Here is a 13,294-nt window from a genome sequence, read left to right as displayed (position 1 = left end):
GGAAGTGGCAAGAGCCCTTCCTCTTACTGGAGGTTGAGAACTGTTTGGAGAAATAAGGAAAGTTGTGTCAATTCTGCAATATGGAACAATATCAAATAATAAAGAGGACGATCAGATGTATGTCCCTTTTCTAATGTTAATTAATTTATTTGGAAGAGCTTATTCCTCCCCATGGGGGTGATCACCTGTCTTTCCTTACAGTATGACCTCTCAGTATAAAAAAAAGTTAGCTGTGGCACACATATGCGATACACCATACGCCTACTGCTTTCTGCCCAGATGTGTGCCCTCGTCTCTCCATGTGTGAGTTCTACAGGGACCGATGAAAGTTTTAAGTAAAACCCAAATCAGCTCGTTTCTGGCTCCATACGCTACAGCACACTCAGCACGGGTTGAGGGCCATGCTCTGCCTGGCTAAAGCACTCAGCAGGCTGACTGGAAAAGACAATACAAATGGAGCTCAGTGGCATAACACTAGTGACTTTAACTCTGAACCCCAGTTTCTTTATACGGCCAATGGGAATTGTACATCTTTTGCAAACTTTATTGAGATAATTAAAGTGCACCATGGTGGCAAAGTACTCACATGGTTTCGAATGGTAATACTTTGCTTAACATGTATTACTCAAGAGAAATAATGCTTACTTCCAAATAAATGAAGCACCAGCTTTAATGATTGATGAGGGCATATGCGTCATTTTAACATATGTTCGTGTCCACCAATGGACTGAGGTGATCTGAGGTCAGTGTCCTGTGATAAATGAACAACCACTATAATCATTAGAGGGTAGCCAGTGGCTAATATTTTTAAGTGTAATACATGACAACTACAAACTAAAGTATGCCATGGAATGACTAGGCCTGGGCAAGAGGGTAAATTCAAGAGTAACTGTAGCTCTGAGTGAACTTGGGAGCTCCGCTTGGCTTCTCTAGAGATCATTTCCTCATTCATATGCTTAGGATATTGATAATAGATATGGACGTTGTGAAAATTAAACAGGACAGTGTATTCAAAATCTACTTGCAGTTAGCCGAGCCTCCCAAATACCCCTTACTGACTGAAAAGCCTTTACTTTTTTTCATTTTCCTCTCATCCATGCTGTTTACAATTAAAACCACCAGAGGTCAGACTTTCACACAAGTTGCTAAAAGAAACTGCAGTGGTAGGGATTTAAAAAAGAAATAAAAAAGAGCATTCACTGCTAAGCAGCAGAAAATAAAGGCTTCAGGTACAGAAAGAAACATAATGGGAGGCTTTTAGCGAAGAAGTCTTGGTAACTAGAAAACTTAACGTAAAAATTGCTCCTTGGTGTACTTGAGAGGCAGGCAAAAGAAAGAGAAGTCAAATTTGTTAAATATGTATTTGTGATATCTGCACAAGATTGGTTTGTGGCGATTCTTATATCTTAAAATTAGAAAATATGTATGATGAAGGCCAAGTTTTCGAATGAAGAGGCTGAACCCTGAGTAGATCAAACAGAATCTCGCTCTTTTCCTCTGGTGGGATGCAATTCAGAAAAGACGCGCAGAAAGCACGTCTGTCTATTGAACCGCATATTCTATAACGGGATGGTGTTATTGGTACTTCATCTGCTGGTCTGAATAATTTATTCAGCTCCCACTCTCCTGCACAAAACTAGAGTTACGTTCCTTTAATTGTCTGTTTCTCGGGGAATCTGGAAAATTCTGAGCACAGTATTGTTGTGGTGGTAAACATTGAAATGAGCTGATTATCCATGAAGGAAAGAAAGGATTAGGCCCCTTAAAAATGTCTCCTTGGCCATCAAGCTATGTTTCCCCCTTGCCAGGAGTGCAGTATTTAGACCTGCCTTCTTGACATTTGGGAGGGCCTATTGTAGTTCTTACAAGGAATGAGATATGGTTTATATTCCAAAGGAAGTCCCATGTGCTTTCACCTCTAATACTGTGCCTGCGGCAGAGGAAAGGCAGAACTCACGCTAAGGTTGCTGCCCTGTGAAGGCCATTCACGAAGATACAAGTTAACGAGGAGCTCAGCCTGAGCTTGCAATCCATTCCCAAGCTTGATGCCTACAGACAAGTCCTGAGATGAGATCCTTATCTTACCTAAAATCTGTGTCATCTGACTTGATGCCTAAAACTTGGGAAGGATTCAGTATGTTCCAGAATCAGGGAATCTCTTTACGGAGAAGGGAACTTAGAACACCCGTGGTGCAAAGGCCGCATGCTCCACAAGGGGAAACCATACCCGAGCTATAAGATGTGAAGTTCTGAAACGCGGTGTTCCAAAACACTCTCTTAGCTCCTCCTTCAAGGCATACCTACAGCTCTGTCCTCCCACAGCAGCTTAGAATCTGCCTAGAGTTACCCTTAGGCTCAGGAAGAGAGTGACGCTTCCAAAGTTTAAAACTGTACTTGAATTTTTAATGAGAGGACTTTACCTTTGTACTAGATGAAGACGTGACGAAAGACAGCTCATGGATGCTACTGGTTCTCAATAAAGACTATTATAGGTTGAAGTGATAAAATGAAATAAAGTTGTTTAATTTTTAAAAGGCAGATAACTTATTTATTTTGTTTCTTATAAAGACTTGCATTGTTTCTTAAATTAACTCAGTGTCTGCAAGTAGATGAGAGTCATTCCGAAATTAGAATTCCTCTGCTTTAACCTCCTGAATGCTGTGGTACATGGCTGATTTTGCAAATATTTCGGATTTTACTGCATATTGCATGCAGCCTTTTGAAACTTAGAATTACTTAATGCCTTTCTTAAGCTCATTCTGCAGACTGGCTCCTGTCTCAACAATTTCTTTCCTCATTTGCTCTGCGGTATTATGTCCCAGCCTCAACTCAATACCTTCTCAGAAAACCTACGCAAAACAATTTATCTGTTTATTGCTCATGACACTAATTTATTATTTCATGTACTGCTGCACCTAAAATAGGGCCTGACAATGTATAGTCAATGCCTAGTAGTTGAATTGCCAGGGACATAGTTGTTGGATGGGAATGTGTTATGTTTAGGGTATTTAATTAAGAGCTTCCTGCGTGTTCTTATTCCATCATGAAAATGGTAGCATTTCTTCAAGAGGGAAAAAAAAACTCAGCTAGATTCTCTCAGTTGCACAATTGAGGAAGCCTTCAATATACAGTCTTCAGAATACCACAGGGAAATCACAATTTCCTTGTATGCTGTGAAAGGTCCAGTAATAGATTTAAGTAAATACTATTTCTAACCAAAACTTTCCTCTCTGAACATTTGCCCTTGCATTATTCATCTACTCACCAAGGAAATGATTTGGAAGCCCCAAGGTCTCCCTGTAACTCCCTCCATTTATTTTATGGTAGCAAAGGTTAGAAGCTGGATTGCAATCGCAGGAGACAATTAATTCAATGATTAAGAAAAATGCACTTTAAGCAATACAAATTTAAATAACTGACAAGCACCGAGTCATGTTGCTTTCCTTTCTTTCTTCTTTTAAATCTTTTATTTTCTACTCGAGACTTTAAGCAGCTACAATTCTTTTGCCCAATAGCCCCAGGAAGCATAGCATGAATTACTAATAGGAGAGAACCAACCTACAGTGCACTGGCCACTTTCAGAACAAAAAGGGTAAGAGCTGACACAAGGAAAACAGATTTATTTAACTGACTGCTCACCTACCTCCAAGGGAAAAAAATACCAATGACAACCAGTGCTAGAAGGGCATTTGGACCTTAGACCCTGACTCTACCTGGGGGGATAAAAGGGAATATTTTATCATTCTCCAGCTGAAGGCAATTGACCTCAGAGATTCCACTTTCGAATAAAAAATATTCGTTTGTATACTACTTTTGATCTTTAGTTAAGAACATCTTCCCCATTGGAACTTAGGAGCCCATTAAAAAACATATACTTTAGAAAAATTTATTTTTGACCATCTAGGTAAATTTCTCTTTCGAATCAGTGTGAGGAAAGAGAGGAGGGGTGGTAGCTCTAGGGTAAAGGAAGGTAGTCTAATCAAAAAGGTTATGAATCCTCACCTCCATCTAAATAAAATGGAAGAGTTTCCCAGAGTCCTCAGTGTTTGACATCAGACTTAAATCCTAGGACTTCACCTTTTTCCACCTTCCCTAAACTACCATCAAGGAAAACCTATAGTAAATAACTAATAGTCCACTGATTTCCAAAATAGACAGGAAGTCAGAGGAAACTAGGAAGGAGGGGGAGAGAGGACACACAGCAGTTAGGGCGGATTTGAGGTGAGGAAAGAGATCCTATCTATTGTATAAAATTTGAGGTTTCTTCCTCACCTTTAGGTCCTGGTGAAATGGTATGTGTGACACAGACTTCTGCAGCAGAGCGACCATCAACATCCAGACCCAGACTCTGAAAGTGCAGGAGAAACAGCAGCAGCAGGATGAACTGGTTTCTTCGAAGCAGGACTCTACGGCCATTCATAACTGTGGCTCTTCAAAAGAGGGTCCCTAAGGCACACGAAATAAACAGCATTATTTTTTTTAAAGTAAAACCTTCTGCTACAGAATAAAAAAAGGGGGTATCTGGAAAGTACATTCCAGAAATGGCTTCAAAGACAAGCAAGGAGGCATTCCCTTGGGTGTTTATTTTCTCAGGATTGCAAATGGACCATACATTGTCCAGACTGTTTCTTTTCAAATGACAACAGTTTATTGAAAATTATCTCTAAACTAAACACTTGGATGTGCAGGTCAACGGAAACTTTCCCATAAGCAGAGAGACTAGAGCTGATTGGTACTGAGTACTTCGTTTGCTTTGAGTTTAAACATTGCATTCCAGGAGTGTTGGGGAGGTTGCGACCTGAGATTTCTGCACATTTTGCAAACATCATGCATGGCTTTAAGCTTTTTATAATGTGTTGCTTGTTCCTGAATGTGCAGTGGATCACAGATGTTCTTAGTGTTTTCTATGACATAGCTCTTTCTCTTGAGAGCATAAATTACCCTAAGAGTAAGCTCCAAATGAATGATTTTTTTCTGAAAGTCAATCTGGTAATAAGGATAAAAGCTATTAAAAATGTGTATAATTATGGCCTGGTCCTTGCCCTTCTATCATGCTTTCAAGGAAATAACATAAAACAAAGACAGCTTTATTTGGAAAATGGGACAAGATAGGAAGGGATATGATTTATCTATCTCTATAGTAATAGCTGACAAGTTATGGTAAAATACAAATATATTAGTATGACATTTGTAGCAAGTTCTTTATTTAATTGTAGAGAAAGTGTCCAATTATATTTCTTAAATGACAGACGATTTTTATATTACTATATGGATTTGATATAGACATGTAGACATCCTGGTGATTGAGGTCTCTATATTTATATACCTCTATTCTTATATAACTGTTTCACTATGAACAGTCTAGATTTGACTGTAATTTATTAGAAAATTAGAATAAGTCATTTACATTGGAGAGACCTCTTATATTCTTTTTAAATTGTGTTTCTCTGTCTCTATCTTGCTATGTCACTCCCTTCCTTTCTCCCCCTCTCTCCTACCATTATGCACCCTCTCTCCCCTGTGTGCACACATGGATGCAGGTATGAGCATAAGCAACATGTGTACATGTGGAAGCAAGAAGTCAACATTAGATATCAACTGCTCTCTACCTTACTTTTTAAGATAATGTCATAATGTCTCACTGTACCTAAAACTTGCCAATTTGGCTAAGGTCAGGAAGCTCCTAGGTACCCCATTTCCACATCCAGCGCTGGAATTGCAGGTGCTGGGATGCACTAAACCCACTTTTCTTTCTTTCTTTCTTTCTTTCTTTCTTTCTTTCTTTCTTTCTTTCTTTCTTTCTTTCTTCCTTTCTTTCTGTCTGTCTTTGTTCCTTCCTTCCTTCCTTCCTTCCTTCCTTCCTTCCTTCCTTCCTTCCTGTCTGTCTGTTTGTCTGTCTTTCTTTCTTTGTTTCTTCCTTTCTTCCTTCCTTCCTTTCTTTCTTTCTTTCTTTCTTTCTTTCTTTCTTTCTTTCTTTCTCTCTCTTTATTCCTTTTAACATGGGTGTTGGGTATTAAATTCAGGTACTCATGCTTTTATGGAAAACATTTTACCAACTGATTTTTCTCCCCAGGCTCTTATATTCTTTATTATTGAATTAATATTGGTAGGTGTACTATCTAGAGTTGAATAAAAGGCATTTGGAACCCATTCCTCCCAGAAACAACAGTAACAGTTTAGTGAACTGTTCTTGAAATACAGAGAAGAGGAAGGAAGGGAACTGACATAGATAGAAGTTATTGTATCTTATATATAAGTATATATTATATTGTATATCATCATATAGGAGAGATGGACAACCTCACTATTACCTCATTTCAGCCACAGATCCACCCTATGGAATAGATAGTTAGCCACCCATTTTGTAGATAAATCAACTGATACACACACACACACACACACACACACACACATACACACACACACACACACACACTCACACACACACACACGATTGAAGGGAAACTATTTCTGAAAATTCTTGCTCTTAAGGTACAATTTGATTTCTACAAAGGTGAGTACTCTTAATTTTGAGCATGCACTGATTTTTTTCACAGTCACTTAGGATGTACAGACTGGAAGCACTTATCGGGCTGACAGAGACAGGAAGATAGTGAGGACAAACACAATGATGCTAGAAGCTTCAAACTCCACATCCGTTACTGGTAGATACGTGACAGAGAAAAATGATTCCATTTCCATTGCCCTGCAGCACATAAAGTGAGTTTTGACTTTATATCTAATGCTCTTTGAAAACTGATGCCCTTTAAATTATTTAGTCTAATTTGATACTCTTTCATTTCTTTTGTTTCTTTTCCAGGATTCCCGGGAACCCAGTGAAAGCAGACTTGTTCCATTTATGCACAGGGACAGGCTGGATAGCAATCTGAAGGAAAGGCCAGTCTTTAACATCCTTTGTAGCTCATTTCTTCTATCTCCAATCTCCACCTTTTACTTAACAGTGCATATAAATATCTTTCTATATCTAGCAATAGAATTATTACATAAAAATTTAGGTTGTTACACATCATTCAATATTTTACTAATAAAACTCTCAAACCAATATAGTAGAAAAAGCATTTTAGACTGTATTGATGTTATCAATGTAACATGGTATTGGGCATGTTTATCATATTTGCACCTAGTCGGTGTCCACTCTTTTTGACTTATAAGGAAGGCAAATGCATGTGGCTTGTGAATTCATTGAAGTTGCAAACCATAGATTAAAAGAAACAACTTAAGTTTCTACATATTATACTCATCTCTCTTGGGCCATTTGTTTTAGGTTGGATTATTTTTATATACTTTTATTGGATAGTTCTTTATTTATATTTCAAATGTTATTCCCTTTCCCACATTCCTGTCTCTACGCCCCCTGTCCCTTCCCCTTTCCCTTTTCCTAAAAGGGTATTTCCCCTCCACATCTACCCACCCTTTCTGCCCCCCTGACATTCCCTTACAGTAGGGGGTCTAACCTTGGCAGGACCAAGGGCTTTTCCTTCCTTTGGTGCCCAACAAGGCCATCCTCTGCTACATATGCAGCTGGAGCCATGGGTCAGCCTTTGGGTAGTGGTTTAGTCCCTGGAAGCTCTGGTTGGTTGCCATGTTGTTCTTATGGGGTTGCAAGACCATTCAGCTCTTTCAATCCTTTTTGTAATATCACCAATGGGGGTCTCATTCTCAGTTCAATGGTTTGCTGCCAGCATTCACCTCTGTATTTGACATGTTCTGGCTATGTCTCTCAGGAGACGTTATATCCAGTTCCTGTCAGCATGCACTTTTTAGTTTCATCAATCTTATCTAGTTTTGATGGCTGTATATATATGGGCCAAATGTGGGTCAGGCTCTGAATGGCCTTTCCTTCAGTCTCTGCTAAAAACTTTGCCTCCATATGCCCTCCTATGAATATTTTTTGTTCCCCCCTTTTAAGAAGGAGTGAAGCATATGTGTCGTGGTCATCCTTCTTCTTGAGGTTCTTGAGGTCTCTGGATTGTATCTTGGGTAATTTGAGCGTTTGTGCTAATATCCACTTATCAGTGAGTGCATACTATGTGTGTTTTCCTGTGATTGGGTTACCTCGCTCAGGATGATGTTTTCTAGTTCAATCCATTTGCCTCTTAATTTTATGAAGTCATTGTTTTTGATAGCTGAGTAGTACTCCATTGTGTAGATGTACCGCGTTTTCTGAATGCATTACTCTGTTGAAGGGCATCTAGGTTCTTTCCAGCTTCTGGCTATTATAAATAAGGCTGCTATGAACATAGTGGAGCATGTGTCTTTGTCATATGTTGGAACATCCTTTGGGTATATGCCCAGGAGAGGTATAGCTGGGTCCTCAGGTAGTGGAATGTCTAATTTTCTGAGGCACTGCCAGATTGATTTCCAGAATGGTTGTACCACTTCGAAATCCCACCAACAATGGAGGAGTGTTCCTCTTTCTCCACATCCCTGCCAGCATCTGCTGCCACCTGAGTTTTTGATCTTAGCCATTCTGACAGATGTGAGGTGGAATCTTATGGTTGTTTTGATTTGTGTTTCCCTGATGACTAAGGATGTTGAACATTTCTTTAGGTACTTCTCAGCCATTCTATATTCCTCAGCTGAGAATTCTTTGTTTACCTATGTACCCCATTTTTAATAGGGTTATTTGATTCTCTGAAGTCTAACTTCTTGAGTTCTTTGTACATTTTGGATATTAGCCTTATCAAATGTGGGATTGATAAAGATCTTTTAACAATCTGTTGGTTGCCATTTTGTCCTAATGACAGTGTCCTTTGCCTTACAGAAGTTTTGCAGTTTTACGAGGTCCCATTTGTCGATTCTTGATCTTAGAGCTTAAGCCATTCGTGTTTTGTTCAGGAAATTTTCCCCAGTGCCCATGTGATCAAGACTCTTCCCCACTTTTTCTTCTATTAGTTTTAGTGTATCTGGTTTTATGTGGAGATCCTTGATCCACTTGGACTTAAGCATTGTACAGGACAATAAGAATGGATCGATTTGCATTCTTCTACATGCTGACCTCCAGTTGAACCAGCACCATTTGTTGAGAATGCTATCTTTTTTTCCATTGGATGGTTTTAGTTCCTTTGTTGAAGATCAAGTGACCATATGTGTGTGGGTTCATTTCTGGGACTTCAATTCTATTCCACTGATCAACTTGCCTGTCTCGGTACTAATACCATACAGTTTTATCACTATTGCTCTGTAAGACTGCTTGAGGTCAGAGATGGCAATTCTTCTAGAAGTTCTTTTGTTGTTGAGTATAGTTTTCGATATCCTGTTTTGTTTTATTGTTTTTCTTTTGTTATTCCAAATGAATTTGCAAATTGCTTTTTCTAACTCTATGAAAATTTGAGTTCGAATTTTGATGGGGATTGCATTGAATCTGTGTAGATTGCTTTTGGCTAAATGGCCATTTTTTACTATATTAATCCTGCCAATACATGAGAATGGGAGTTCTTTCCATCTCCTGAGATCTTATTCAATTTCTTTCTTCAGAGACTTGAAGTTCTTGTCATACAGATCTTTCACATGCTTGGTTAGAGTCACACTGGGGTATTTTATATTATTTGGTACTATTGTGAAGGGTGTCATTTCCTTAATTTCTTTCTCAGCCTGTTTATCCTTTGAGTAGAGAAAGGCTACTGATTTGTTTGAGTTAATTTTATACCCAGCCACTTTCCTGAAGTTGTTTATCAGGCTTAGTAGTTCCCTGGTGTAATTTTTGGGGTCACTTCACTATACTATCCTATCATCTGCAAATAGTGATATTTTGATTTCTTCCATTCCAATTTGTAGCCCTTTGACCTCCTTTTGTTGTCTGATTACTCAGGCTAGGACTTTGAGAACTATATTGAATAAGTAAGGAGAGAGTGTGCAGCCTTGTCTAGTCCCTGATCTTAGTGGGATTGCTTCAAGTTTCTCTCCATTTAGTTTAATGGTTTGGTGTATATTTCTTTTACTATGTTTAGGTATGGGCCTTCCATTCCTGATTTTTCTGGAAGTTTTATCATGAACGGGTGTCAAATTTTGTCAAATGCTTATTCAGCCTCTAGTGAAAAGATCATTTGGTTTTTTTTTTTTCTTTGAGTTTGTTTTTATAGTGGGTTACATTGATAGATTTCCAAATACTGAGCCATCCCCGCATCCCTGGGATGAAGCTTACTTGATCATGATGGATGATTGTTTTGATGTGTTCTTGGATTCGGTTTGTAAGAATTTTATTGACTATTTTCGCATTGATATTCATAAGGGAAATTGGTCTGAAGTTGCTTCCTTTGTTGGGTCTTTGCGTGCTTGAGGTATGAGTAATTGTGGCTTTACAGAAGGAATTTGGTAGTGCTCTGTCTGTTTCTATTTTGTGGAATAGTTTGAACAGTATTGGTATGAGGTGTTTCTATGAAGGTCTGATAGAATTCTGCACTAAACCCATCTGGTCCTGGACTCTTTTTGGTTGGGAGACTTTTAATGATTGCTTCTATCTCTTTAGGAGGTATGGGGTTGCTTAGATGGTTTATCTGATCCTGATATAACTTTGGTACCTGGAATTTGTCTATAAAGTTGTCCATTTCCTTCAGATTTTCAAGTTTTGTTGAATATAGGCTTTTATAGTAGGATCTTATGATTTTTTGAATTTCCTCAGATTCTGTTGTTATGTTTTCCTTTTCCTTTTTGATTTTTGTTAATTTGAATACTGTCTCTGTACCCTCTGGTTAGTCTGGCTAAGGGTTTATCTATCTTGTTGATTTTCTCAAAGAACAGCTCCTCGTTTTGTTCATTTTTGTATAGTCCTTTTTGTTTCTACATGGTTGATTTCAGCCCTGACTTTGATTATTTCCTGCCTTCTACTCTTCCTGGGTGTATTTGTTTCTTTTTGTTCTAGAGGTGTTTAGTTGTGCTGTCAAGCTGCTAATGTATGCTCTCTCCTGTTTCTTTTTGGAGGCACTCAGAGCTATGAGTTTTCCTTTTAGCACTGCTTTCATTGTGTCCCATAAGTTTGGGTATGTTGTGCTTCATTTTCATTAAATTCTAAAAAGTCTTTAATTTCTTTTTTTATTTTTTCCTTGACCAAGTTATCATTGAATAGAGCATTGTTCAACTTCCATGTATACATGGGCTTTCTCCAGGTTTTGTTGTTATTGAAGGCCAATCTTAGTCCATGGTGATCTGATAGATTGCATGGGATTACTTCAATCTTCTTGTATCTGTTGAGGCCTATTTGTGACTGATTGTATGGTTAGTTTTGGAGAATGTACCATGAGGTGGGGAGAAGAAGATATTCTTTTGTTTTAGGATGAAATGTTCTATAAATATCTGTTAAGTCAATTTGGTTCATAACTTCTGTTAGTTTTACTATGTCTCTCTTTAATTTCTGTTTCCATGATCTGTCCATTGATAAGAGTGGGGTGTTGAAATCTCTTTCTATTATTGTGTGAGGTGCAATGTATGATTTGAGCTTTAGTAAGGTTTCTGTTATGAATGTAGGTGCCCTTGCATTTGGAGCATAGATATTTAGGACTGAGAGATCATCTTGGTGAATTTTTCCTTTGATGAATAGGATGTGTCCTTCCTTATCTTTTTTGATGACTTTTGGTTGAAAGTCAATTTTATTTGATATTAGAATGGCTACTCCTGTTTCTTCAGGCCATTTACTTGGAAAATTGTTTCCCAGCCTTTCACTCTGAGGTAGTGTCCATCTTTGTCTCTGAGGTGTGTTTCCTGTATGCAGCAAAATGCTGGGTCCTCTTTACGAATCTAGTCTGGTAGTCTATGTCTTTTTATTGGGGAATTGAGTCCATTGATGTTAAAACATATTAAGGAATAGTGATTGTTGCTTCCTGTTATTTTCATTGTTAGAGGTGGAATTATGTTTGTGTGTCTCTGTTCTTTTAGTTTCATTGCAAGGAGAGTATTTTCTTGCTTTTTCTAGGGTGTAGTTTCCCTTCTTGTATTGGAGTTTTACACCTATTATCTGTTGTAGGGCTTGATTTGTAGAATGATATTGTGTAAATTTGGTCTTGTCATTGAATATCTAGGTCTCTCTGTCTATGTTAATTGACAGTTTTGCTCAATATAGTAACTTGGTCTGGCATCTGTGCTCTCTTAGTGTCTGTATGACATTTGTTCAGGATCTTCTAACTTTCATAGTCTCTGGTGAGAAGTCTGGTGTAATTCTTATAGATCTACCTTTATATGTTACTTGACCTTTTCCCCTTATGGCTTTTAATATTCTTTCTTTGTTTTGTGTGTTGGGTGTTATGACTATTATGTGATGGGAGAAGTTTCTTTTCTGGTTCAATCTATTTGGAGTTCTGGAGGTTTCTTGTATGATCATGGGCATCTGTTTCTTTAGGGTTGAGAAGTTTTCCTCTTTAATTTTGTTGAATATATTTACTGACCATTTAAGTTGGGAGACTTCCCTCTCTTCTATACCTATTATCCTTAGGTTTGAGCTTCTCCTTGTGTCCTGGATTTCCTGGATGTTTTGGAATAGGAGCTTTTTGCTTTTTACATTATTTTTGGTGGTTGTGTAGATGTTTTCTATGGTATCTTCTGCTCCTGAAATTCTCTCTTCTATCTCTTGTATGTGTTGGTGATGCTTGCATCTATGACTCCTGATCTCTTCTGTAGATTTTTTTTATCTCCAGGGTTGTCTCCCTTTGTGCTTTCTTTATTGTTTCTATTTTCAATTTTTAATACTGGATGGTTTTGATCAACTCCTTCACCTGTTTGGTTGTGTTTTCTGTAATTCTTTAAGGGATTTTCCTGTTTCCTCTTTAAGGACTTCTATTTGTTTACTTGTGTTGTCCTGTATTTCTTTAAGGGAGTTATTTTTGTCCTTCTTAAAGTCCTCCATTGTCATCATAAAATGTGATTTTAAATCTAAATCTTGCTTTTTCGGTATATTTGGATATCCAGTATTTGCTTTCGTGGGAAAACTGGGCTCTGATGATGCCAAGTAGTCTTGGTTTCTCTTGCCTAGGTTCCTGTGCTTGCCTTTTGCCATCAAATTGCCTCTGATGTTGGCTTGTTTTGCTGACTCTGAAAGTGGCTTGCCCCTCCTATAGGCCTGTGTGTCAGCACTCCTGCAAACCTGTTTTCTTTCAGCTGGATGTGGGAACAGAGAGCTCAGCTCTCAGGTTTGGAGGCACTCCTGGTGACTTGTTTTCAGTTCTAGGCACAGACAGAAATTGTAAGGGTCCTGCCCCATGACTGCTCCTATGTCCCTGTGCCCATGGGGTACAGGTGGTACTAGGCAATTTCCTCTTGGGTCAAGAATGTGGGCAGAAAGTGT

The 13,294-nt window shown here is 38.3% G+C and overlaps 1 protein-coding gene across 1 annotated transcript in view; it reads right to left on the bottom strand.

Moving 5' to 3' along the window:
• The window catches only part of Colec10 (collectin subfamily member 10), a 46,027-nt gene extending 41,607 nt beyond the window's left edge, over positions 1 to 4,420 (bottom strand). Inside the window, exon 1 of the mRNA XM_032915419.1 lies at positions 4,273 to 4,420. Coding sequence (XP_032771310.1) covers positions 4,273 to 4,420 — 148 coding nt within the window. The remainder of the gene's footprint in view (positions 1 to 4,272) is intronic.
• Between the last annotated feature and the right edge of the window lie 8,874 nt (positions 4,421 to 13,294).

The sequence above is a fragment of the Rattus rattus genome, chromosome 1 (genome assembly GCF_011064425.1).
Source record: "Rattus rattus isolate New Zealand chromosome 1, Rrattus_CSIRO_v1, whole genome shotgun sequence".
NCBI lineage: Eukaryota > Metazoa > Chordata > Mammalia > Rodentia > Muridae > Rattus > Rattus rattus.
The sequence above is the reverse complement of the archived record's forward strand: the minus strand, read 5'-3'. Positions and strand labels throughout refer to the sequence as shown.